The sequence below is a fragment of the Trachurus trachurus genome (assembly GCF_905171665.1).
Source record: "Trachurus trachurus genome assembly, chromosome: 13".
Classification (NCBI taxonomy): Eukaryota; Metazoa; Chordata; class Actinopteri; order Carangiformes; family Carangidae; genus Trachurus; species Trachurus trachurus.
In genome coordinates, this window is record NC_139892.1 from 31,499,143 (window position 1) to 31,526,664 (window position 27,522).

At 40.3% G+C, this 27,522-nt stretch overlaps 1 protein-coding gene across 7 annotated transcripts in view; it reads right to left on the reverse strand.

Annotated features, from left to right (window-relative positions):
* Positions 1–210: 210 nt before the first annotated feature.
* LOC310995909 (muscleblind-like protein 1) overlaps positions 211–27,522 on the reverse strand; it is a 72,917-nt gene continuing 45,605 nt past the window's right edge. For 2 of the 7 annotated variants that reach the window (XM_083985111.1, XM_083985110.1), the window contains exons 3-10: positions 24,079–24,249; positions 16,301–16,519; positions 12,881–13,120; positions 9,846–9,996; positions 8,002–8,037; positions 5,884–5,975; positions 5,470–5,543; positions 211–3,947 (exon numbers count right to left, since the gene is read on the reverse strand). In XM_083985111.1, coding sequence (XP_083841237.1) covers positions 5,487–5,543; positions 5,884–5,975; positions 8,002–8,037; positions 9,846–9,996; positions 12,881–13,120; positions 16,301–16,519; positions 24,079–24,249 — 966 coding nt within the window. In that variant the 3' untranslated portion in view covers positions 211–3,947; positions 5,470–5,486. Of the gene's footprint in view, positions 3,981–5,469; positions 5,544–5,883; positions 5,976–8,001; positions 8,038–9,845; positions 9,997–12,880; positions 13,121–16,300; positions 16,520–24,078; positions 24,250–27,522 lie in introns of all 7 variants that reach the window. The other 5 variants (XM_083985113.1, XM_083985112.1, XM_083985116.1 and 2 more) reach the window with 5 other exon arrangements.

The window sequence follows — 27,522 nt, forward strand, 5'->3', positions numbered from 1 at the left end:
TTGGCTTACAGCAGAGCAGAGTGACTGAAAGACCCGTGTTTCAGACCAAACACTCTATATAAGTGATTCCCGTCGGAAGATATAACTATACTATACTTATAACACAAATATTCCGCTTACTTCTGCTTTAAACTAGTCCTTAAAATGCTTATATAACCTTTAGCTACAGTCTCTCTGTAGATGAAATAATGTATCTTCAGGAAATTCCACTTCAGTTCATTTGTAAATTTTTATTATGTTTTTTATTCATAACAGCAAGAATCAATATAGCAATACAGGCCGCGTGAAAAAATGTGTCAGGAACCTACTTCTTACTTCTTATCCATCAAAGATGGCACACCACCACCACCATCAATTACATTCATGGCTTTGATTATTATATGATGTAGTTATTAGAACCCCAGCAAACTCATTCAAACCAGGTTCGGAGGGCACCATTTCCCACCTCTGTATCATTTCTGGTTTCTTCACACACATTTCATTTTGATGAGATTGTATTTTATGGCTTTAGACTGTGGCAATCAGTGGTTTTCTCTACCAGTGGCTGGTATGCAAACATGACACATCCTTTCAGGGGGCCTGGAACAGTAAAACAAGCAGAAACAAACTGCAGCAGAAGACAGAATACATCATATTAGCACTACAAGCAGAGAAAACAAACAACAAACGAAAAAAAAGTTCAGTTTACATTATATCATAAACGTAAGCATGCGTGCTTTTAGAAGATGAGAGATGACAAAGATGATCAGGACAAAATTTCAAACTAACGAGTTTATGACCAAACTGCTAAAAATTATTTCAATCTGAAATTATTCTTGAATTCTGCCTGATGTTGAACTACATTCCTGTTTGGTCAGTTTCATCTACTAGAAGCACAGCTTACATTAACATAAAGAACATACTTATAACTATGGTGTCTGTGTTGCATGTATTTTGACTCTCCAAGTGGTGAAACTTTAGTGAGTATATTTTCAGGAATCTTTTTTTTAAATAAACCACTATTCTATTTTTGTATTTTTATATATTTTTTATTCCATTACATTGATAGAATATTGTATACTGTAAATACATCTTTCTGTGTAACATGTTTTCTTATTCAGTATTACTGTGTCATGATTTTTTTAAACGGTATATGTATTTCCTTTAACATGCATTCTTCTCTGAGTAAAGTAAAGAGACAGGACGAGTTGTGATTGGTTGGGCCTGGGAGGGCGTGGCCATGACACACAGACCTGTCGGTACAGGCAGGTTAGGGGACCAGACAAACCCAGTCAGGCCCTCACGCTGGAGGCTAGTGGACGCCTCCTCCGGAAGGTTACCTGGCAAACTACAAGCTGCTGACAAAAAAGAAGAGCAACACTTGGCCATTTCTGAAACGGGTAGGAGAGTGAGAACTCAGTGCCCTTTTGATGCAAGCAATTTTGTTCAGCCTTTCATAAGATTTTTTTTTTGTTATCCTAGCAAAATTCCTTGTCATTATAGACATAATTTTTTTTATTCAAAATAAGATCTCAATATACATGATTCTCTCTTTTTTGACTATGTACAGAAGTGCAAAAAAGTCAACCTTTATCACCTTTATCGCCTCAAGATTCCCCACCCCACCCTTGTTGTTTGCAGTTGGCTGAGGAAGAGATGAGTGTGCAGACTCAGTTCCCTACTCACCACGTTCACCTGACCCCACCAGCAACGCCCCTGAAAAAGTGATCAAATATGCAGCTTGTTTTCCAACATGGCCCAATTTCCAGGGAGAGTAAAAATATTAAAACAATAGTTACTATTTGAAATGGATACAGTAGAAAATAACATCTTTACTCTAAACATCTAAGAACTAGATTTTTTATAATAGTCTTTTTTTTTCTTATATGACTAGTTACAAACCTTACAATCATTAAAATATTACTCGGTTATCGGCAACGGTTGCCACAGTGACAACTCAGCCTCTCTGTTCTATTGTTTCATCACTGTTAGATACTCATATAAAACATCTTTGTTCAAAGAACACAAAAAGACTAGAGAAATGAACAATATGCATACAGTTCAACAATATGCATGACGTAGAAAATATTGAGTTTACAATCATAATCATACTAAAATCAACATTACATGGAATTTCAGGAAACTGTGCATGAGGAACACACAAACACACTTTTTTTTTTTTTTACCTTATATTCATTATAAGAAAGATAAATATAATAAGCAAAATTAAAAATCTGAACTAATATCAAAATATCATCCAAACAAAATAAAGGAAAACACTCCTTGTCTAAAGAAAAACTACAAGAAAGTTAAGAAAACACTGACAAAAAAAGTGACAATTACATAGTGCTCTGTGTGTATGTTAATTAATATGGCGTGGATTAGGCATCTGGATGGTTCAAAATGGCATGTTGCATTGTGCTGACCCGATGGTACATTCTAAGGCTTTGGATGAGTAATACAATCGTTTATATTCTTGCCACTTTCCCTGTACTATCCACCAATTAAATATATGCCTGAAGAACACCCAGAACACAACAAAAACAAAGAGTTCTAGAGATCTACTCTAAACAACCCGATCCTTCATTGGGCTCGCCCCACTAGTCTACCCACAATATCTAGTAACAGTGACACAAAAAGACTTTGGCTGACTATCTGAAAACAGTTCTTCTCAGGTAGACGTATTTAACAAATATTCTTAAACATGTCAGACTATATATATACACTACACTAAATATACTTTTACAACCTGCCTTAAAATATGTGTAACCAATAGAAATGAAAAACAAGTCAGGTCATACAAATCACATGCCCGTCACCAGTTGCCCTAAAGGTTTTGACTTCTGTATCACAGCAGTTTGGATACCAACTGACCACCCTGTTGTTTGAAAGCTATCTCCATCATTGGGAGAGTCTTTGGTCTGTCGCGCAGGCCGAGACCCCCTACAAACAAACAACTCATCTGACTTTTAGAGTCAATAGACTTAATGAACATGGAGAGATCTGTGTCCGCACAGATCCAGTCATTTCCTGTCTAAACAACTGGCATCAACGATAAGATCTAAGAAAAGAAAAATTAAAAATCTAGTCATTCAGTAGAAGATTTGAGAAAAGCAGACAGTCTGGGGAGGGTCATCTAATCAGCAGTGGTGCTAGTTGGAATCACAGGTAATGAAAGGTCACGACATTGGACACTACATGCTGTCCGAGGGAGAAAATAGAGACGTATTAAAGGGAAGTGTTGAGTTTAATACTTTGTAACACTGCTTGAATACCATCCATGTATTTTTGAGATGTATGGCACTTTACAGGGATGCCTGCAAGGTTAAAGACATGTGCTTAAGAGATAGAAAGGTAGGCTACAAAGGTTTGAAAGACACCTCACAGACATTCAGTTGCTATTTTGCCTCTGAGTGCACCCATGTAATTTCCCTTATCACTGGTTTAACAAAAGAAAATCGTAAAGAAAATCGTTGTGCATGCATATGTGATTCAGTCAGATTATTCGTTTCTTTTACCTCAAACTGAAATACAAGGTGCGCCTTTGTGTAAACAAATGAACACATTTAAGTCAAAGACCAACAATCAATGAACAAAGAAACAACATAAGTCATGATTCTTGGTCAATGGACGTACCAATCCAGCAGTCGATTTCTTTTTTTTTTTTTAACGACCGCTCCACGCGTTAACCTCATTTTAACATTCAAAGTGTGTCCGGTGAATAAAGGTAAGTTGCCTCTACAGAGCGAAAGGCAGTCTGTAATGCAAATGATGTTCTTTTCTGTTGTTGTGTAATAGTGTGCATGAAGTACACATGAAAACAATCCTAACAAACTGTGCCTCCTATGTTAACATGCAGATTTATTCCAAACCAGGTGAGATTTGGCTCTCCATTTTGCTCTTGATGTTACAGGCATGATGGGTGACCGGTAATCTTGGACTCGACATGCACCACACACCAATTCCACCTGGAAATAAGTTGACGAGACACAACAAATTACCTGTGAGTCACAAAGTGAGGACAAATTGTAAAACAAAAGAGCTGAGCTGAGCTGAGCCTCCTGAGTTTCTTATTGTCTTGAAATCTGAGCCTTTATTTCACATCAGAGACTAGAGCTTCCACCCTTCAAACATCAATACTGGAGAATTCTGCAAAAACCAAAATTACCGTTTGTCTTTTATGTCCACTGCTAACTTTTTTCGGTAACACTTTATTTTAAGGGGTCCTTGTTCCTGTGTATCTACCTAATTAATTACAGTGTAATTACCTATGTAACCGTATGTAATGCTTGTGCAAAGAGAGAGGCCACTTTGGCATTTCTTATTACAAGTGTAACAAGGACCTGTAAGTACACCAAAAAACACTATGTATTTACAATGTAAGTACATGTTATTACATACGGTTACATAGGTAATTACACTGTAATTAATTAGGTAGATACACAGGAACAAGGACCCCTTAAAATAAAGTGTTACCCTTTTTTCAAATGCTTGTTTTCTATAATATGCCCTATACTATGATATGTATGGTTACTGTGATTAATTGGACAACTTGGACAACCTTGGTTACAGTTAGGGAAAGGTCATGGTTACAGTTAGTAAAGAGGCAAACATGGGGTTAATTGCATGTCTGGAGGAAAACTCAGGGCTCATTACTTCCTGTGTTGGCACTGAACACTGCCATTAAAAAACATAAATACATTCCTGTGCTGGATTTCAACCGTTTATGAGTCATTTACTTCTGCAATCAACTCTTTATCCATTTCGCACTTGCCAAGTCGCACACTGAACATGAAGCAACATCAGCCACATCAGGAGGGAATTAGGGGAGCAAAGAGGTCAGATTCACCACTGGCAGTGCGTGACCCCAAAAACTTCAGAGACCAAGTTACTGTACATTGAGCAACCAGAAAATAAATGGCTGTCTGGTGGCTTTGAATTCTGAGCTCGAGCCTCTCACTCAAAAGAATAGTTTGATAGATGTTTTGGGGAAATGTGTGCATTTACTGTTTCTGGAGTCTTGTAGTTACTGTGAGATACAGATAAAACAAAAATGTTTTTGTTTTTTTTACAGTCAGGTCCTTGTATAGAAAAAAACATGTAATGATATGTACTAATGAATAAGCTGTAAAGCTGCAGGCAGATTTAAGGAGCGAACCACGCCACCACTTTTGTTCTGTTTCTAGTCTTTAATGCTTTGCTAAGCTACTGGCGGCAGCTTCATATTTACCTACAGACAGGAGAGTGGTCTCATTTAACTGTCATCAAGGAAATAAAAAAGACATAAAATTTTGCTCTATTACATTAATAAAATGGATAGTAGAGTTGTTTACAAAAAAAACAGTGACGGCCCAAACAAACAACTATGCCAGCTGTAAAACATGCTGCTCCTTCATGTAACAGTATCATAGCTGTTTTGGGGGAAAGTAGCCGTGACAGTACTGGTCTGAGTGCAGTGTGTGAGATGTTGAAAAGAGGTGCAGTACATACTGTTCTGATTGAGTCTCCTACATCTGGGTCACATACTTGTGACTAGTCAGATGTTCTGCAGATATTATTGGAATCTGATTGAGAGGGGGGAAAGAGAGAAGGAAAAGGCAGACAGCGATAAGAGGGACAAGGGAGGGAGACAGAGACATCAGTTGAAATGAGGACAAACACCACTTCAACCTAAATTGATAATAAAGATAAGCATAGTAATTATCTAAATAATCACAGTATTGGGTGCTCTGAATAGTTTGCCCAGATCAGAGATGAGCCTCATGCATTTTTCATTAAGAGGCACACTGAAGATTAAAAAGAAAATAAAACAAGAAAAAACTAATGAATTCAAATGAACAGATGCTCAGAAGTCAGATCTGATAGATGGCAAAGAGAGTGAGAGGAGACAGGAGAGGAGCAAACCTGATTGGCTGTTGCGGTTGCAAAGGGAACACTTGTGGCAGATGTGGTGGCTGCAGACACAGTGGCTTGAGTAGCACCGTGCATCATGGGTACTTGGAGGGAAAGATCACACAGGCAGTTGAACCAGAGCAGATTAAAAGTTTTTTTTTTATGTTAGCACTTCACTTTTACATCTGTCTATGGAACGCTTCTAAACATGAAAAAATGAGTTGTTTGAATTTTTTGTGACCTTTGTAACATTGAAATTTGAGTGAGGGGATTGTGGCAGGGAGAAACATGAGTGAAATGAACAGGAAAACTACCAGACAAATTGAAAAGTAAAATATAATTGCATATGGCTGTACCTCCATAAAAAATTGCAAGAATACTCAACTTTAAAATAATTAAAAAATGAAACTTCTACCCATAGACGGATTACCGCATGGGCAAAGTGGGCGTGTGCCCAGGGCCCCAGATCCAATAGGGGCCCTTGGCCTTCAGAGTTTTTTTTTTTTTTTTTTGTACAAAAAAAATAAATATATATATTGGAATGAATGTGGTTTTGAAAATGTAGTATGATTATAAAATCAATTGAATGCTTTAGAAATTATATGACACAATGACGTAGCCTACGTGCGCTGGGGTCAAATGTACAGTGCGTTTTTAAAATGGAGACGCGGGCGCTCAGTGGATCAGCTGTTGCTGCTAGACGAAAACAAAGGAAAGAAAAAGCTGAAACGGTTGAAACGGCTGAAACTGCGCTATGTAAGTGGCCGTAGAGGACAGACTGATCCGAGAGTTGGACTACCTTATCAAGGACTTTTCCAGGAAAAAGCCGGTGGTTTTGGTGAGTAGTTTCTATAGGCTGTAGCCGATATCCAAGTACTCGAGTAGGTTACTCGGCATCCGAGTGCAGTACGACCCCCTGGTTATGTGTGTGTGTAGCCTGTGTGTTAATCTCTCTCGCGCTCTGTTAAATGAATAAACAGAAACCGCTGCAGAGCGCGAGCCTGGCACAGAGGTGCGCGCTCTGGCGCATCTGGCACAATCTGTTAACGGCGCAGAAAGGCTCCACTGCGCCGCTATTTCACGTCCGACGTCTATGGTAAACTCACGTTTTTATTGACATTGTCGTGTCCGATCCGACGTAACTATAACAACATAACACAAATTTATCTGACAGCTCTCACTTCGTCATCTGCTCCTCCTCACTAACTCACCTACACACACACACAGGACTCTGTCCTCCTCACACTCACCCCGGCCCCTCATCCAACCATACCCTACCTGCCCGTACTGTACCGTACACATTCACAGTCAGTCAGAAATCACAGAACTTAAACATAACAAGAACGTTAACTGCGGCGTCGCTACAATATTTTCTGTTTTTCAGTTGTGCAATAGGCTCTTAATAATAATCCAATCCCATTGCTACGTGGCATGATGCGCACCAGTGTTTGTAGTAGAGCCCGGTTCAGGGGAGCACAACCCCCCCAACCCCCGCGCAAAAAGACCTAAAATGACAGTAATTTTGTGTTGTTGTGTGTTGCCCGGTGTTGTTATATGCGTAATGGGAAGAGCGTCTTTGCGCGCACACTGTTTGCATGTGTAGACAGGGGCCCGTGGCGAGTTTGTGTCCAGGGCCCGTGGTCATGATAATCCGTCTATGCTTCTACCCCTGCTTACACTACTAAATAATAACTCCTCATGTTTATACGCCACTCATAGCCAGATAGTATAATGAGGTGCTCCAAAGGTTAGAGAGCTTAGGATGGAAGGATAATGAAGCAGGGGTCAGGGGGGTTTGAACTGCAACAAGCATTAGGTGACAGACAGATCTGTGGCAGAGCAAGAAGAGGTACATTCCATACCACAAAGATGTACTGCAGAGTATAATAAAACACATAGCTCCCAATTGAAATCACACAATTGAGTTCAAAATCAAAATTTGCATTTGATACTTTAATTCATCCATCCTGTCAATTATACTGAAAAGAGATTGCATGTGCCATTTTGGGGTAATGTCAAAGTAGGAATTCACAAAATGGAGAATGTGGTCACATTATGTGGTGAGCTGAATGAAACGTGAGTGACTAATAATGGGCTCAGAGATCATCAGTAAGGAAAGCTGGCACCTACCAACACTTGTTGCAGGTGTCATGCACAATATCGAGCCTGCCCATCATGCATTGCAACAGGGAGTGGAGTGAATAGGGAGGAGAAGAAAATCAAGAAAACCCATTACAAGTGTTATAAAGTCAAACAATTATGGATCAAACAGTGCTCTGATTATGTTAAACCTTGGAAAATGTAACAAAATTGAATACAGATAAATACAGAAATTAATCATTGCGTTACACATATCACAGTCACTGTCACCACACATACAGCACGGCAAAGGAGGCATATGCATGAGAGCTTTGAGTGGGGAGAGACATCATAATCTGCATGTCCAGCCCCAGTTTACTGTTTGACTGCTCCATTAAATGGAGGGGCAAATTAAACGCTACCAGTGGTCCCATTTTCCTGTCAGCAGCTGTTTGCACACTGGTAGTTCTCAGTGACCTCCTTTCAAAATCCTCAAAGTGTGGTGTTGCAGTGACCTGACAGTCCAATAGCGTGGGACATATGAGGATCTGAGTATCCGAATCTCTCACAGACGGGAATCGATGGCAGGCTATTCTTAGGCTGTCAGATGAGAATATGGGACACAGTGTAAGATGACTACGCAGCGGCCAGAGGAGAGTGGTTCAAATAAACTGTCTGTGTGTGTGTGTGTGTGCATGTGTGTGTGTTGTATATGCTGTATATTACAGGTTCTCTCACTTTTTAAACGTCCTGATTTGTTCCCACATTTTACAGCTTTACTTCACTCAATAAAACCTCTCTAAACTGTGTCATTCCACTGTCCAGATGCCAAAATCCAGAAGAGAAGGGAAGAAGAGTAGATGAAAATGTTAATCGATCTTCTGGTTCATGTTTTTACTCTGTGCTCACAATAAAAAAAAAAAAGGTCCACAATGCTTTGCTGTGGGTTTGCCTGTCAGGACGCCCTGTCTTTCTCAACTGGATGCAGCGTTAGACAGGAAGCTCTGCAGACACTTGTTATGACTGACTAAACATAAAGGGAGCCCCTTTGCAATGTTTTTGGGATAGGTTTGGAGTAAGAAGCCAAAACAGATCATAAGAAATGAGGCAGGAGAAGAAAGGTGAAATTATATATAGTAGTTTGTGTTCACTCAGTTTCAGCTAATGTTTCTGTTTCATTTTGTAAATGTCTTGTGTTTCTTTCTGTGGGCTCCCACTTGTGATTACCTGATGTGTCTCACCTGTGTGTCATATCTCCCTGGTGTATTCAGCCTCTGTGTTTTCCCCTTAATCATTGTTGGGTCTTCTGTACCAGTTTCCTGTAATCCGGCTGCGTTCGTAGCTCTGATTTAGTTTTCTGTGTAAATTAGTGGTTTTTGCTGTTGAGTTTGAACTCTCTGAGTTCATTCCCTATGTCCCTGCTGGTTTTCTGTTGGGTTATTCTTTGTCTTTTCTGCATCTCTCTTTTGGACTCGAGTTCGACCTGGGACATTCCAGTCTCTTTTAGCTGTTTTTGTGTTTGCTCTCTCTCCGTAAATCATTAAAGTTTCTTTTGTTCTTTGAACATTTTGCGACTCGTGTCAGTATTTGGGTCCTGAAAAACCCTTGTATATGTAAAAGCAAATACGTTCTTGTTTATGGTGTGTTTGAGTCAATGCTTTCAACAGAGTTAAGTTGTCACAGTGTCCTAAAAAAAAAAACAAGCCTGACGACCATGCTGTCCACACATGTGCGATTAAGTCCATGCATGAGTTTCCATTATGTCAGCAACAATGAACTCACACAGTCATCCAGCCATTCACAGCTGATCCAAAAACATAATTGATAAGTTTAATGAGAAACTACATGTGATCTGATGACAAATCATGATGGGTTAAGGAAAGGTCAGGCCTTACCTGATGGTATGAAGGCAGCCTGCTGCTGAAACTGCATGTTGGCCAGGGCCTGTTGGTACTGGAATACGCCAGCATTGAACATCGTGGTGGCACCGTTGGCTTTTTCAAGTGCAGGTCTCTTTGGTAAAGGAGGCAAGACGGGAGGGAGCCCCTGATGAGGGGACAACATCAAAATAAAGGGGTGGGAAGTGAGGGAAAAAGGATGATAGCAGTGACATTCAGGACAGAGAGAAGAAAGAATTTCATTAGAGGATAAAGTTGCTCTTTCAAACAGCTATTAATTAAAAACATTGGCAAGCAAGCAGTGGACTACACTACCTCTGTCAGAGCAAGACAGGACTGTGGTGCTAGCTGACAAAACTGTGACATCTTTTTCGCTAGCGACAACAAAACACAATCCTCAGCACAAAGTTATCAACCTCATGATTTTACATACAGTACAAAATATCATTTCGCTGGCTAAGTCATAACTACAACAGAGCTATAATGACAGATTTGATAAAAGTTATTGTATTGATTGTTGGACCGTCAACAGAAATGATGTAGTTAGGGAAAGCTGCACTGCCAACTCCATGATAATAGTACACTATAAGCCATGTTAAGACTCTCATGACACCTCTTAAACAATCACACATGCATTATGGGAAGTGACAAAATCATGCAAAGATACTTTAAAGACTCTAAAATACTATATCGTCATGCCACCAATTAATTGCTTTTGATATCCACTGGAGGTGATGAACTGACCATTGACAGCGGAAATTGTGGAGGGTTTCCTATTCAAGTCCTGGTCACTGATGCTTAAAATTAATATTCAAAATGATTTATTTTTATTTTTATTGTTGCACAACTTACGGCTGTGATCAGTTCATCACCCCGCAGTGTTTCCTTTATTCACATTATTAAGTATCTACTGTACTTGAGAACTACAAGAGCATATCTACTAATTCACAGCTACATGCCAAGCTAAAAGGTGAAAGGTCAAAGTACCAGGTCAAAAGTTGCGTCGAGGGGTCGCTTCAGTGATTTGACAGCCGACTGAGTCTTAATTAGCAGGCAGCGAGCACATGATGGCAATGGGCCAATGGGGTTCAAGCGCATTAACATAAACCAGCAAGCGGAGGTGCATCATGGGGGCAGCAGTGCAGTGTGGGTTGGTGAGAAAAAACAAACAAAAAAACAAACAAACAAACAAATAAAAAAACAAATCATTGAAATGCAATATACAACAATAACAAGACTAGGGCATGCACATTAATGGCTGTAGGGTTACTGAAAAGAAGTTTGGCCCTTCACATAATTTATTGTAAATTGCAAATTCTGTTTCTTGCGCTACAACTTTGAGTTAAATGGTGTTCTGGTCCAGAAAGGAGGATTAAGCAGATTAATTGAATTCAAATGGAAGGAAATTGTTTTATATCACTGTTTAGAAATAAAGCTACCCTGTAATATAAACCTCACTCCTGCTCTAGACACTGGGTTACAGTCTGCTATGACCTGGCTATCTGAACAGATTCAAACATTCACATTATGTTTCACACATAGATACAATGTCCTTAAGTGTTAATTACAGATTAATGTTGTTAAATTGGAACAATTTAAATAGATACCAACCATGAACAACCTAAAGAGCAAACTGGTGTATTCGAAAGCATTATTTCTTTATTTAGTGCTTCAATAATATGTTCCAAAACTGTATTAATCATTTATAACTTAAGTTTGGCCTGCCAATATGTACAAGAGAACAAACATTAAGTAGTTCAGCAGAAAATGTCTAGATGTGAGCAGTGCTTTTATACAGATATCAAATAAAACACAGCTTTACTCAGCACAGTTTGCAATGGTTTTATATTTTGTGCTGTATATTATGCTGTTTTATTATATTCACTGTATCTCATCTATCGGGCTTTACAGTTTGCCATATAATTTTATTGATGTATTTCATATCCTTTGTGTAAGCACTTTGAATCTGTGCTATACAAATAGGGGAGGGGTTAAAAGAGGCAGATAACAAATCAGTGAGGTGTTTAACATTGATCATGTTAGCTCAATTTAATCCATCTAATGTGTGTGCTTTTAAATATACTAGAATCGTGTTATTCTACGATTTATGTGTGCTCATAAAGTTTTTTTTAAACTACTTCCGATAATTTTATCCGAGGCTGTGACCACACTGTCAAATGAGCTTTTCCACCACTAATTCTCATTTTAAATGTCATTAAGATAATTAAGACTAAAAGAATTAACATCATAAAAAAGAAAGGTTTAAAAGTATTGGTAATGTTCAAATGTGGAGGCAGACCTGATCAAATTATGACTATATTGAATAATGTAAAGGTGAAGGGGTTGACTGAAATCAAGCTTACCCTCCTTTCTGGATTACCTGCCGCATAATGCCATCTATTATACTTGGCTCAGCAAAACCTTATTGTGTCCTTTTATTGAAAAAAAAATCACTGCATTGCAGAAACAGGATCAGGATGAACGGCAGTTAACAATTTAACGTAGCCACTGACCTTGAACAGCAGCAAAGTATAGTGTACAACTAACAAAGCAGCAAAAACAAGGGGCAGCAGGAGGAGGGGAGCAGAAGGCTCAGTCACGTACATACTAGCATGATCACTACAGCCTGCTGCTAATAAAGCACACATCGACTCTGGATGTTCTTAGTGCACATTGAGTCAGAGCTGAAGAGCAGGAGCAGTGGAGGCTGAAGTATATGTGTGTGTGCACAGGTGGAAAGATGTTGACTGAATCAGTGTTTGTAGTTCAGTGTATGTACCCGAAACCCAGCCAGAATTACCCCTCTCATGTTTATCTGGCCCACATGGACATTATAGGATCTGATTTGTTTTAGGTCATCACATAACATAAAAGACTGGCTTGTCCTTGATTTTTGGAATAGCTACTCTGTGTTACATTTGTTTTAATGACAATAATTCCTCCGGCCGCGCTGGGCTCAGGAGGCCATGATGCTCTAGATGTCCCTCTGCTTGCGTCCCTCTTGGTGGTGTAATCTGTGGACAGATACCTACCATGGCTGCAGCAGCCGCGGCCTGGTTGACTTGGTGTTGGGCGGCTTTGATCTTGGCCTGCAGGTGAGCCGGAGGGTGAAAGTACTTGCACTTCTCCCTCGAGCAGCGGCCCTTTATGTAGTCCATACACACAGTGACTGTGTTGTCGTTGGTGTCAATCATAGTGCTATCTGAAGGATGGGCGAAGCGACAGTCGTTCTCCCCACGTGTACAGTTGCCCCGCTGGTATTCCCGACATACCTGAAGCACAAACACGCATTCCAACTCTTTATTTTTTATTGTGTTTACATGACATTGCAGATATGATCATAAACATGAAATGCAGAGTAAATGTGTACAGAAAAGCACACAAACACCAGACCCACTCACACATTATGAAGTTACTGTTCACTTTACTTCACATTTGATGAAGTAATCAATCTGTGCAGTCATTTCAGAACTTGACAATCACTTTACCAGACAGAGCTAACCAATCTTAATGACAGGTTTGGCCATTACTGTTGATTGATAAGCAGAAGAGAACGTAAGCAGCGTTTACAGACTCATCAATCATACCAACTTTATCCATTATTCAAATCAGCTGCGTTGATGTTCTTTCCTATAGAAAACAGAAGGGGGCAGCACCTGCGTGAACAGTTGGGAAAGCCATTACCTCAGCCTGAATGTGGGAGCTCAATGAGGCTCCTGGGAAATATGAGTCTGGTTACCCCCAAGGGAGGCTGTAGCTGACACAATCAGCATAATCAGCAGCCCACACAAAATAACTCTCACACACACACACACACACACATGCACACATACAGACTGACAGAGACACACGGACACACAAGGTGGGTGCATATGCAATTTATAAGGCAGCATTTCTTTTTTTTACAGAATTAAATTTTGACTCTTAAAGCACTGTGCAATAACTTAAGATCTCCATTTGAGTCTGCCTTATACCCTACACCCGATGAAATCTAATTTCATGGTATGTTGTATCGATCTATCAGTTATTATGAAAGAAAAAAAAAAACATTTACAAAATGTCTGTTTACCAGTCTCGCCGTCTGCATACATAAAGGATTTGATTTGTGGTGGACCGGCCACCAGACTAAAGGCCACCAGCGCAGTTGTCCACCAACTGACCCTGCTCTGTCTCCTGTCATGACAGCTCATCATCCACAATCACTGATTTGCGTAAGCGACAGACAGGGTGGTGTCTTCTTTCTGTTACGCACCTCTCCTTCACGTCCCTCACGCACTCACACATTCACATACAAATGCACACACACACACACACACACACACACACACACACACACACACACACACACACACACACACACACACACACACACACACATTAATTCCCCCACCGCTGCTACGATCACCAGTGTTGCTATAGGTCTTATTTAAAAAAAAAAAAAAAAAAAGACTGCCTTGTTGTCAGGCAGATGTTGGAGAGGCTGGTGAGGGAGGGAGAGAGGGAGGTGAGGGAGGGAGAGAGGGAGGGAGGGAGGGAGGGAGGAAACAAGAGAGAGAGAGGAGAATGTAAGAGTGGCTGATGAATAAAGACTAAAGGACAGAGAGAGATGAGGATCAATGAGACAGAGTAAGAGTCTTTGGGGATCAAATGAGTGTTAGCAAAGTAAAAAAACGAGAGTAAAGAAAGGTGAGTATGTGTGATGTGCTCTCATCCTGGTGTGTTTCTCTGAACGGTGGCTAATCATGAATTCAGACAGAGCAGACCCCAAAGAAGTTTGTGTTGGACAAACAAATAAATGGCCTGTTAATCATATTTCTGTCCCCATGGTAACCACCATGGTTTCAGGTAAGCAACATATGATTTTATGCACGCTGCAAATGCTGCAGTACTGTATGGCTCGTACAAGATAGAGACAGAGAGACTGCTGGAAAATATTTCTCGGGAAAACAGTCTGGAGGATTGTCTTCTAAAATAGGAATTTCTCCCAGCCTCAAGGAAACGGTCTGTAACATATCTTCCGACTGCTATGTGTGTCAGTCCACAGAATTCCAGCTATGTTTATTTTGAACTACACACTAGAAACTAAAATATGGCTGGCCTTTTTCTCTCTAAGATATTTTTAGCAAACCTAGTTCCTGATAAATGAGGCTAGGATGTGAAATCTCCCAATCAAGCTGCCTCACACACACACACACACACACACACACACACACAAACACACACAGGGCTGAGCACTACAAGCAGCGTTGACCACTGCACCCAAATATCTAGAAGGGAAAAACTCAGAAAATGAGCAGATTTTTTCCTCCAATGCCAATTACTGCATTTGGCAAATAAATATTTCATATCTGTTTGTTTACTGGACTTTGGTGCAGAATGCTATCAATCCTTTGCCAGGCAATCCCCTCAGTCATCGGTCTGCATCAAGACCTGCATGTTCCTCTGTTAACTACAACTTCTTGCCTCCAATTTTCTTTAACTTATAGTTTCTCACAAGTCACGACTCCTCTGTGAAATTCAGACACCCGTCTGTCCTTTGTCTCTGTTGTCTTTGTCTCTGTTTGCCCCGGCCCCTCCCCTTGATAACCTGCAAATCGACTCCCTGATCTTTTTTTTCCCCCTGATCGGCCTGTTCTCTCACTCTGCATGTCGTCCACTCGTTAATCGGGCCTAGAGACTTCCTCAGCCTCACCTCCATTAATTACCCAGCAACCCAACGTTACATTTTAAATGTAACCTTCCTAACGTTCTTGCACGCCTCCTGCCTGCCTCCAACGATTTCCCCATTATTCTGCTGCGAGTGTTCCCCGGGTGGGGCTACATAATGGATGAGATTGACTTACTGTCCAATTAATGATTATCTGAAAACAGCTAGAAGAACAGCGCTCACCAGGTTTCATGACTGATTGCTTTCATAGAAGAATTAAAGATTTTTCTGAAAATTACACCCCGGTACAGTATAACTTGAGGTTGTGCCAGACAATGTTGTCTCCCGCCTGTTGATGGGATGCAGCATCGACAGCACTAATGTTTGTGGAGAGATACTCTCATTAACGTCTCTTTCTCTTTACTTAAGTCTGGGTAATGACTGTATTATGGTAATGGGATATAGTTACTGTAAAAGAAACTGTGTACCAGATACATAATTAAAGTCTACAAACAGTAACTGTTTAAGCAGGACTTTCCAGTCCATGCCTTTAATATTCATATACAGTAAGCACAGCCCACATTTCAAAGCCCAATCTGTTTGTATAAAAGGCACCGGGTGCACTGTTTACTAGACTTTTGTTAATCTGTCTTTTTATCTGTGACTGATATGAAAGTGACGAAATAATTATGCAAATCCTCTCAACTGTGTGATCAGTGATGTGTGTGTGTGTATGTGCTAAAGCGGTCATATTTTCCCCATTTATCCCTGCTAATGTGCTCGTCAGTGTGCATGCGTTTCTCACCTCCAGTCTGTCTGTCCTCATGAGTTTCTGTGCAGCGGCAGCAGCAGCAGCAGGTACAGGGACATTGGGGTTGCTGGTGACCAGTACAGGGGCGCTTTGCAAAATGTCAGCAGGCATCAGGCCGGGCGACACCGGGCCAAGGTAGGGGTTAAACGCAGCGGCCGCTGCTGCAGCAGCATTGGCATTGGTTGCAAGGCTGGGTGTGACTGAAAACATGGGCTGTGGACACATGGAAATGAGACAGTTGTTCAGGATTGAAAATCATTCTCACAGTCTATATATATTTAAACAAAAAATAATATTTAATTACATCTGCCAATAAGTATAACGCCATCCCTGCTGACTCCCACAGCAGTAACAGTATGACAGTAGAGGGTGAAATAAGAGATGTATGCAATTATCAAAAACCAAGCTGAGAATAGGAAGTGTGGTGGTGGATGTGGAGAGAAAGAAGGTGGCAAAAATAGACCATTAATGGGCTTATATCTGAGGAAAAACAATGTGCCTCGCTTGATGGCTGCTTGTCTTTCATTTGCTCTGACACAAAGAGAAGGCCTAGGCTTTGTATGTGGTGTCAGCTACCCCCTACATGGATCAGATGGAATCACACTTCATACACCAGAGATCATAAGGACAAGAGTAATAAGGATGAGGGACGTCAAGCTGTGTGTGCATGCGAGTGGGGGAGCTGGGGCGACACTATACCACAATATATACGTGTTGTTCTGCTGTTGGAAAGGGAAAAGGCTTTTCTCCACATTCTCCAAGAGGGAGTCTAAAGAGTACAGCTAGCTGACATAGCACACTACAAAACTTCCCCCTGCACGTTCCTGACCTCAGCCCCAGTCTGAGGATTGTCTCTTGAGCCCCTGCCAACACGACACAGTGAGTAATAGAACAGCAGCAGTCAGAGCTGGACATCTACATTCCTCCCAAAACCTCATCGCTGCACTGGGATGACTCAGAAAAGTCAGGAATAGTGGCGAGGGCTTTCTAATCCTTCCACTGCTGCTCTCTGGGATGTTTGAAGAGTCATGTCCTATCACAAGATGCTCCGGAGAGGTTGATTTGCCTCTCTCAAGGTGCTCAGACATCAGCTCCAGACATTCATAGCTCAAGGTTGGGATAAGATAAGTATGATGTCATTGAGAAAGACTCACAGTCATGAGGTTTAACTATGCGGTGATGTCATCCTGCAAAAAGTTTGTGACCTTGTTAAAAGCATTTTCTATGATGTCGCTTTACTTGACATTGAATCGTTTCCAATAATCATAAGACCAAGCTAACTCTTGCTATAAATCACAGTCGCAACAATTATATGGGTTTGAGCATATTTACACAGTAGCAGAAAGAAAACAAGATCACTCCCTGCATGCTTCCTGTCGGCAATTTGTATCACAACAGTGTTGTTTTTTTCTTAGACAATCTATTAGTTGCAAAGAGTTCCCCTTTTATTTATTCTGAATCCAAATATTTTGAAATGTGTTACATATACAACTCAATTAAAAGCTTGATTTTAAGATTCCAGATGAAAGAAAACCTTCCACATCAAAATTTTATGTAACAACCTAATACTAAGATGTGTAGGGAAAACTACTCAAGTTGCTTTCAAAGAACTAAATACATTTAGAAAGATCAAAACCAATGTGATGACTTAGGGCAGCATTTCAGTGTCATTCTGGGTCATGTTATTTATTTATTTTATCTGATGCCAAACTTGAAAACATCATGCAATCAATACTTAAAATGCTACACTGCTCCAGTCTTGTACATAAGTTATATAATAATCCTTATTTTGCTGCTCATTTTTATATGTACCAGGCTTGTTCACATTTTCTCTTTCACTGGAATATCTTTAATATTTACTATTTACTTCATAATACATTGATGTAAAATATAAAACAATGTAATTCACAGTGTATTTTGTAAGGATGCAAATTTGATTATTTAGGTCTACAAATGTTAATAATTAGACAAATAAAACACGGAAAATAAAAGTAAAAAAAAAATGATGAGGGAAAGAAACAGCAACAGGGACAAATAGAATGTATAATATCGATGGTCGAAATGCAAAACCTCCTATCTGCAAAACTTCCGAATTGTGGATTTCACTTAAAATGATGAGAACAGGGAAGGATCCTCCTATTTAGTCTGTTTGCAAGATAACCCTGCCCTTAATTGTGACAGAAAAGTCACCTAACCAAAACCTCCTATCAGGTTTGCTGGGAAAATTTTGAAGTGCAAAACTTCAAAAAAAAACTTCAAAATCCATTGTTTTCTAAATAAGACGTGTCTTCCAACCGTACTAGTGAAGTATTTGATAATATCTTTGTCAAGTTAATGATAAGAATAGTCTGAATCGTGCAGGATAGCATATTAGCACCCAGTGGTGAAACTTTTAGCACATCAAAAGGGTGAGTTTATCGAAAATCTGAGGAAATAATGCTTGAAACAGCACTGTAGAATGTCATAATTGCATAATTTGCATAATTGAGCATACTAAATAAGTATTATTTTGTAAATATCGTGTTTGTTAGCCTAACTATTGCTAGGTAAAAACCTCCTATCTGCATGTAGATAGGAGGTTTTGGTGTTGAGCATTTTGAACTTGTGGTTTAAGGTTGTCATGCTGAACGTCATCATCATGATCCATTGTTAATTGTTGATCAACATTGCAACACCATGGCAGACAGTTCAGTGTTTAAAATTTCTACATACAACTGTATTAGTAAGATTCTGCTTACAAAGAGATAGATTCAAGACGGCTGTCACAATTATAGATTTTCTTGGTAGGATTCACGTTTACGATTATTATGTTTTTTATACATGTACATCAAATAAACACTATGAATGTGTAAAATCAAATTGCTACAGTAGACATATAATTACAATTCTGATTAAATAAGAAATATATTAAGTATTTATTAATATAGGACCAATTATTCATGTGGAAATGTTTGAAATATTCAAGTCCTTAATTGTCAACAAATGTTTTTTGTTTAGTTTTTTTCCCCTACAAACACCCCTATATATAGGAATTATGGCAATAGTCGAATTTGCCAAAATGGTGAGCTATTCCTTGAAATTCCTGCCAATTCAGTGTTATGTTAGGTATTGGTGCCAATTCCTGGGTGCTCTGGTGCTCGAGCATCCACTGAACAGGTTAACCTATGGGGCAGGGCTTCATTTGAATTAGTACCTATTCACCTGATTGGATGCAAAATTAATTTAATCTAGCATCCAATCATCTAACCCTTTTTCTTTTTTGCAGGAGTAAATTGTAGTCACCATGTGAATGGTATTTTGTTCAGTTTGTTGTATTACTGGAGGATTTTGAATAAAATAATAAATATAGTATTCCATGCAATGTTTTGAGTTGAAAACAATGTTATTAGGCAAGGCAAGTTCATTTATATACAGCATCATAACAATATCCTCTGCTGTTAGACCCTCACATCAACTGAGGAAAAACTCCCTTCTACAGAGTTTATTTACATCCAGTCCTCTTTGTCATTGTTTAGTAATGCAATCACTAACCATTATAGAAAACTTGACCATGTTCATTTCCACTGCATAAGAAAGCAAAGACACTGAATTTCAGGAATTTCCCATTTAAAGCAGAAGTAAGTGGTCCGGTCGTTTTCGCTAATGCTGCGTTCCAGGCAGGCTTTTGAAATCGTAAATTACAGCTTCAAGTCACAACTTACGACTTTGTAGCGTTTCAGGCAACCCACTCGTGTTTTTCCGACCTGTTTTACCGGTGAAAGTCACTATAACGGCCACTCGTAACTTCTGACCCGTGAACTCGTACCAGATCGAACTGGTACCACTTCACGGTCGGAAAAATACGAGTTTCCTTGAACGCACCATAACAGTCCTCGTCCCTACGTCGCCACATTCACGGCGTTCCTTGGCTGCACACACAGCCCTGCATGCCGTTCTCTCTCCTCATTGGATAAAAACTGTAGGATACGATAAATGTTTTCTCTTCGGCTCAGAGCAGAGCAGAGTGACTGACAGACCCGTGATTCAGACCAAACACTCTATGTAAGTGATTGCTGTCGGAAGATATAACTATTTAAGACTTATATTAACACAAATATATCACTTACTTCTGCTTTAAGGGGATGGTTCAACATTTTGGCAAATTTTCCTATCACCATAATCCCTATTATTATTATAACCTTTATTTATTCTCGAGAGACATTGAGGTTGCCCTCATTTTCAATGTCGTCGAGTTTACAACGCAGTTTAAAAATATTGACAGTGGTTACACTATAGTCATAGGAGTAGGTTCATCCCCTTTAATTATCGGTGTATGTTTTGAGATCTGCGGGGCAGAGACGTGAGCTGCTCAGTGAACACAATTAAAGTACATTTTTGAAATCACTCTGCCCAGCAGCCGTGTCTGAAGATCTGGCTATGCATTTGTCTCGAAAACAACTCTGTCACGTAATGTTACATGATTATTTCATTGCGTGGTGTATGTGCAGCTCACAACTTATCCATGAGAGGTGGACAAAGATGGTTGGATTGTGTATTTGATAGGTTTTGAGGGACAGAGGACCTGTACCGTTTACCTTCATTGTGTTCCCTTAGCACCTTGCGTCTCTACCCCACAAATCTAAAAAAAATAGCATGTCATTTGTAAGGACTTAAGTAAGTAAACTTAAACATTTGATAACAATTAAAGAGATGAATATTTTAAACATTTCCCCTGAAGGACAGGGCCGTAGCCAGGGTTTTGTGAACATGTGGAAAATGTTCACATTATTGACAAAAAACTATGCATAACTTAGACCCCTCTAGCTAGTAGTTAGCAAGTACCTGTACATAATTACATCACTTTTGTTTTACAGGATAGTTGAGAGAGGCAGGAAATGGGAGGGAGAGAGGGGGGCAGGATATAGGGCCACTCAGCGCGGGATTTGAACCGGGGTCGCCTGCAGTGAGGACTATTAGCCTGAACACATGGGGCGGGTGCTCTACTTGTAACACTTATTAGTTTTTTCATCTGTTCTTGAATTTCTTTAACCCCATGCAAAAAAAAAATCATTATCACAGTTAGTTCATGATTTAACAAGGGGGGGGCAGAGGGGGGGGGGGGGGGGGGGGGGGGGGTTAGTATTAGTTAGGCTACTGTATGAAAGGAGGCTGGTTGAGCCTTACACCGCTGACCAGCAGGACAGACTTGTCCTGTGGTTTTCAGCCTTTTTTCAGCCATCAGGTATTTGTTCCCTCTCCATACAGTGCAGTGAAAAAGTATTTGCCCCCTTCCGGATGTCTTTCTTGCAGATTTGTCACAATTAAATGTTTATTTTATTTTATTTTTTTATTGTATGGCAGCCATCTAGGGAAGGTTTTCACCACTGTTCTAAGCTTAGCGTTCTCCTTTAGTGGATAAAGGCGCCTCTCACCGTGGTTCACTGGTGTCCCAAAGCTTTAGAAATGTCTTTGTAACACTTTTCAGACAGGTACAGGTGAAGCAACAAAACTGTTTAGTGCTTAGTAATTTAACTTTACAGAGACTGTGTTCTTCCATTTTTAGAAATGTTTTAATGTGTTTTATTTTAACATTAATAAAAGCCTTAAAAAAAAGACAGATTTTTAAATTAAGTAAAATGCGTTCCAGATTTCTGCTGTTTATCCATCAAATTAACCCACTGTGAAGAAATCTGAATTCAATATTATTGAATTGCTATCAGCTACAGCTGTTTGTTATGATTGCAACCACTTTTCAGGACTAGACTACCAACACTTGACCCACAGCCGAAACACGGAACTACATACAGAAGACACCACGAGAGTGAGTGAGTGAGTGAGTGAGTGAGTGAGTGACTGAGTTAGTTAGTGAGTTATTGAGTTAGTGAGTTATTGAGTGAGTGAGTGCTGTAGATAGATATTACTATGAGTCTGTAATAAAAAGCATCATGAGCACCATCACTCACAGCCAGCTGTAATGGACCCTAATTACTTCAACCTCTGCACAGTTCCATGCGTGAAATGAAAGCACTCTCCTACGCACTTGGAGGATGGAGGGGAGGTAAAGACACACAAAAAAGTGGGAGAGCAGTGGATGAAATGTGGTGGAGATACATTGAAGATGGGGGCAGGAAACTAAGCTAAAGACACAGGGGAGGGATGGAGGAAGAAAGCCTGATTCCTGGAAAGGCTATAGCACTCGGTCTTACCCTTTGTTCCCCCTGCACACAACACCACGGCTCTGTATTCTTAACTCTTCTTTGTAGTGCAGGTCTAAAGCCGTCTCTCCTTATTCCTGACGTCCTATCTACCTCACTTTATCCATCTTTCTCTTCTCTGTCCATTTATCTCTTCCTGCCTCACTCAGTCCTCCCTTTTCTTCCTCTGCTGTGTCCTTCTCTGTCAGCCTGTCTTACTTCCTCCTCTTCCTCCTTACTTTCTCTCTCCCCATGACACAAACAGAAAGGGAGAGCTCTGCAGTCCCAAGGAGATCTATTGCTTCTTTAAACCCTTTCATGATTTTCTCTGTTCCTTTAAATGGGCTTCTCGACACAGCCCCTCTCACCCCCCCCCCCCAGATGAGGGTGATAAGCCAAGTGTGCACATACAGTGTGTGTGTGTCCAAGCATGCAGCATCTGAAGCTCTTCTGAATAGCGCGGGACAAATTCATGACACTGCTCTCGCATAAACATGAAGGGACAGCGGCGAAGACATAGGAATGACTTCAAGTGTGACTGACAGGTCTCATTGACTCTGTAAGGTCTCATGGACAGGACGGGGAAGGATTCATTTGAAGTGTAAGACTGAGCCCCCGGCCGTCACCTTGAGGGTCCTTGCAGCATGCAGCGGAGTCAGATAGCTGAGGTAATTTAGCGCATGTGCATGTGGCTCTGTTAATAACTGTACAATAACAGCATGATACTTTATTTCACATTGTTGAATAAAATAACTCCCACACCATGAGTAGTAATTCAATTCTGAGCCCTCTTCTCCAAATGTTGATTATTTAACCCAGGTTGGCATAAAAAAATTAAAGTGAATAACTAATTAAACTTTCTGGACTTCTGGAGTGGCTATCAGTTGCTGTTGTAGTTTGCTCCAGGAAAAGGTTATCGTGAGAGAATCATCAGTTAAGACTGTGTTCGTGAAGCTACTGTTTTTAAGGTCAAGACTGAGACTTTGTTACGTCTCATCCAGCTCATCTGGTGCATCAGACACAATTAGGAAACTCATTATTTTGTCTTGGCTGAAGTTAATTTGAAATGAAGAAAACAGGTAGAGTGGTAACCATCAGCAGAGCAGCAACTGGCCGAGTGCTGATCATGATGATTGCACGCATGATTGTCTGCAATGGCACAACTTCTTCAGAGTTCTTCTGAAGTCCTTATGAGTTCAAGAATCAATCTCTTCTTGTTAAAATGTCATAAAATAAATCCTAAAACAGAAAGTTTTTGCTGATTCATCTCTTCTGTGGATAGGACTGATTTCATTTTATTGCCTTGTACCTTTTATCATGTACTTTGCTGCATATTGTGACAATCCATTTTTAATCCAAATAATCTGAATATACCCGCGGTAACAGGTTTCATTTTAAAAGACAACCACAGTTTATTACAACTTTGGTTTTATTTTATTAGTTGGTGGCTGGACTAAAATAAGTCCTGTGAGAATGAGGTCTGACAATTATATTTTATAATAATATATTACTTTTCCTTCCTTTTTCCTGTGTGGGAATTAAATATCCAACCACAGATATATAGTATGTATAGTTGCATTTGCATATGTGTCCTCTCACCACTGGCTGTAGCTGTGTGCCAGGCATCATGGCATTAGCAAGCTGCATCTGCTGGGCCAGCATTGCCATGTTTTTCTGCTGGATGAGGTTGTTCCTTCCATTGATCTCCAGCTGCGTCTTTAGGTGTGGAGGAGGATGCAGGTACTTACAGTTCTCCCTGGAGCAGCGGCCCTGTTGCAGTGAGAGAGGAGGAGGACAGCAGAGAAAAGAGGGAGGGATAAGGGCGGGTACAATCATGGAAAGAGGCGAATTAGAATAGTGCTTCCTAATGTAAAGAAGTAATGAGCCTTAACCCAAGCTGCTGCCCTCTCATTTAGCAGCCGCTGACCTAACATCCCTGACATCTGGGTTTGTCGTAAAGAAGAACGATCAGTTCGGCTTGCTTTTCCCCCTTTGCGACCTGAGCTGCACGCTCGCTACCTACCTTTGTTTTCTCAAGGTCCCATCGAGAGACAAATTAGCTTCAAGAGCAAAGATAAAGAGGATTAGTTGTCTATCTGCCTCTGCTAACAGATTGGAATACACAGTGAAATAAGAGACATCACTGTCTGAATGAGGATATGGATAGTCTGCTCTCTTTATACTTATTTAGTATTAACTCTTCATTGTTCACTATGGTTGGGATCAATATTTATTTATTATCCATTACTTATGGAGTATGGGTTGCTTATATTTTTGCTTTGACAGTGAACCGACAGTGAGGCTGAATGTAGAGCAGACGGTTGAAGACCTTAAGACTGAGTGACGTTCAGACAGCTGATTGTTGTAACTCAAAGCACAGCATCAACAACTACTTTGTTGCCTGGAAACGTAGCATTTTGTCTGTGTTTGTCAGCTGCAACCACTGCAGCGGCTTAAAGTTGTTTATGCATCTCTGCATTTTCTGCTGCTTTATCAGGTTGTTAATTCTACAAGAAGTGGCAGCTATTTGATTTATGTTGCTTAATATTGCAACATAAAGTCTTCGGACACCCACTGTGGTGTTGTAATTATCAGTTGAATGCACCGGCTTGACAGGAATTTATTGGTTGCTTTCGGTGCGGTTCTCACCTGGGAGTGGTGTTTACCACTGAAAATCAACCCACATACAGTACAGTAGGTCTGTTAGATGGTCATCATCACTGCATACAACATTTTTAACCCCTCCCCATTTTAAAATCTAACATAATATTTTTTATTCAGAATACCTATTAATTCACTTATTTTGTACTGTGAACTATGAGTATTTGTACTCTTTCCATCCATTTTCAAATTGCAATTACAATACAGGCTGACATATACAGAGACAGACAACTTCACACCCTGGCATTCACACCTACAGGACATTTGGAGTCACCAATCAACCTAGTGAGGTACAGACACAGGGGGAATCTAACCCAGAACCTTCTTGTTGTGTGGCAAAACTATTAACCACTTCACCGCCGTGCCACTGTACTGGCAACAAATCCATGAACAGAGCAATTGTTTCAGCTAAATTCCTCTACCTCAAAGAGCTGTCAGTCTGATTACATTTAAAATGTCTTCCTTTGTTGAGACCAATTACATTACAAGGAAAAGAGGCTTAAGGTGAAAAGGGACAAGAAATTATCTCTTTGTATAACAGTTGGACAGGAACAGGAAATGAAAGGAGAGAGAAAAGGAGGAGAAAACCTTTTACCTGCCCCCTGAACTGCCGCTGCACTCTTGCTCTAACCAAAGAGGGAATTGTTTTGGCAATTTCAGTTAGGAAGGAGCCGCGCTCTCCTCTGTCCTACCACCTCAGAAGCTGCGCCACTTGAAGCCGGATGTTTTACAAGGCTCGGTGAATCACTATTGATCTCCCCCAATTGAGATAAATGAGTTATGTGTCAATATTTTACATCATTTCGAAAAAGACCAGCTGGAGAACTGATCCAGGATCGATACACGGCTGGAGACTACAGTGACAATAAACATAGACACATCATGGCACTCAAACTAATATTCTGCCTATGTCTTTAGACAGTGAGATGGGTGTCTGGGTGCTTGCTACTGTGGGTGATTATATTCATCCAACAGCCGGCAGCCCAAGGGGAGAAGGAGGGAATGTAATTTACACTCTCATAATGCCTGCTCCACTGAACACTCCCCCGAATAGGTGTAATATCTTAGACTTTTACTCCCCCTTTCTCCTTCATTCCTTCCTTCTTTTTCTGAGCCCCATGCTGATATTTGCTCTCCTTATCATGAATACAGAGCAGTGCAGATGCAGTGGTGCTGCTGTGATCCCATGTATGTATGTGAACATGTTCATGTGTATGTGCAGAATGTGCAAAACAGAAGTAATACTCTCCCTCTGCCTTTGTCGGTTTCATTCTTTCTTCTTCTCACACCACAATCCCCCCCCCCCCCCACATCAAGATGCATCCTCTGGCCATCTCTTCCCATTTCTCCTTTATACAAATCTACTTCCAAGGGACAGGGAGACCAACCCTGCAACAACTCCACACTACCACCTCCCATGGGGAATTAAAGGTTGGCTGTCATGCTACTGCTTATCTCGGTGAGATTACCTGCTACCCACTGCGGCCCACTATGACACCTGCTTTCGCAACCTAACACTCTTCCACTCTTCCTCTTTCATCACCTCATCTCGCTCTGTCTCTCCATTGCTCCCTATTTTATTTCCTCACGCAGGCCGTTCTGCCTAGCAACAGCAGGAGAGGCACTTTGCATTGGAGAGCAGCAGCATGTCAAGAGTTCTTCCAGCATTTTCATTCGCTGAGAGGAATAGTATTCCCACTCTGCTGATTGGCCTAGAGGCACGCATTAACAGTGCCCCTAGTACGGCTCATCCCCGTGTGGCTGTGACTATTGATCAGCACTAATTGGTTAATGTCTCTTGATTTTCAGGGCACATTCCCTCCAGGGGAGTAGACACGAACATGTCAACTCCAGTGTGTGTGTGTGTGTGTGTGTGTGTGTGTGTGTGATTAATTATGACAATATAGAATAAAATCCTCCAAACATTCATTGAGAACATTCTCTACATTAACTTTCAGTGGACACCATAAACACTTCATCATTCCATCAATATGTTGCTATGACAGTGGTATACTGGGAATAATGATAAATAACTACAAATTATAAATAAATACATAAGTGGCAAAATAATCTAACATTTTGAGAAGAAAGCCAAAGGACTGGTAAGAAAACATTGTTGTAGTTGTTATGTAAGTGGCCACATTAATTCCCATTTGAGCAAGTTTTCTGTATTGTACCAAATCTGGGAAGTTGACCACAGTGCTTCATCATTTTCTCATTTTGTTTTGTTAGGAAAAACTTGAAAAACCTTTTTCTTGTTTTTTTTGTTGTTGTGTGCCTTAAATGCAATTGATAAGTGCCAAACTATTAGCACTTTGTAGACACACTGCAAGAAGTTTCTTCTCTCATGAACTATCAAAAAGAAAAATCCCAAAACATTTT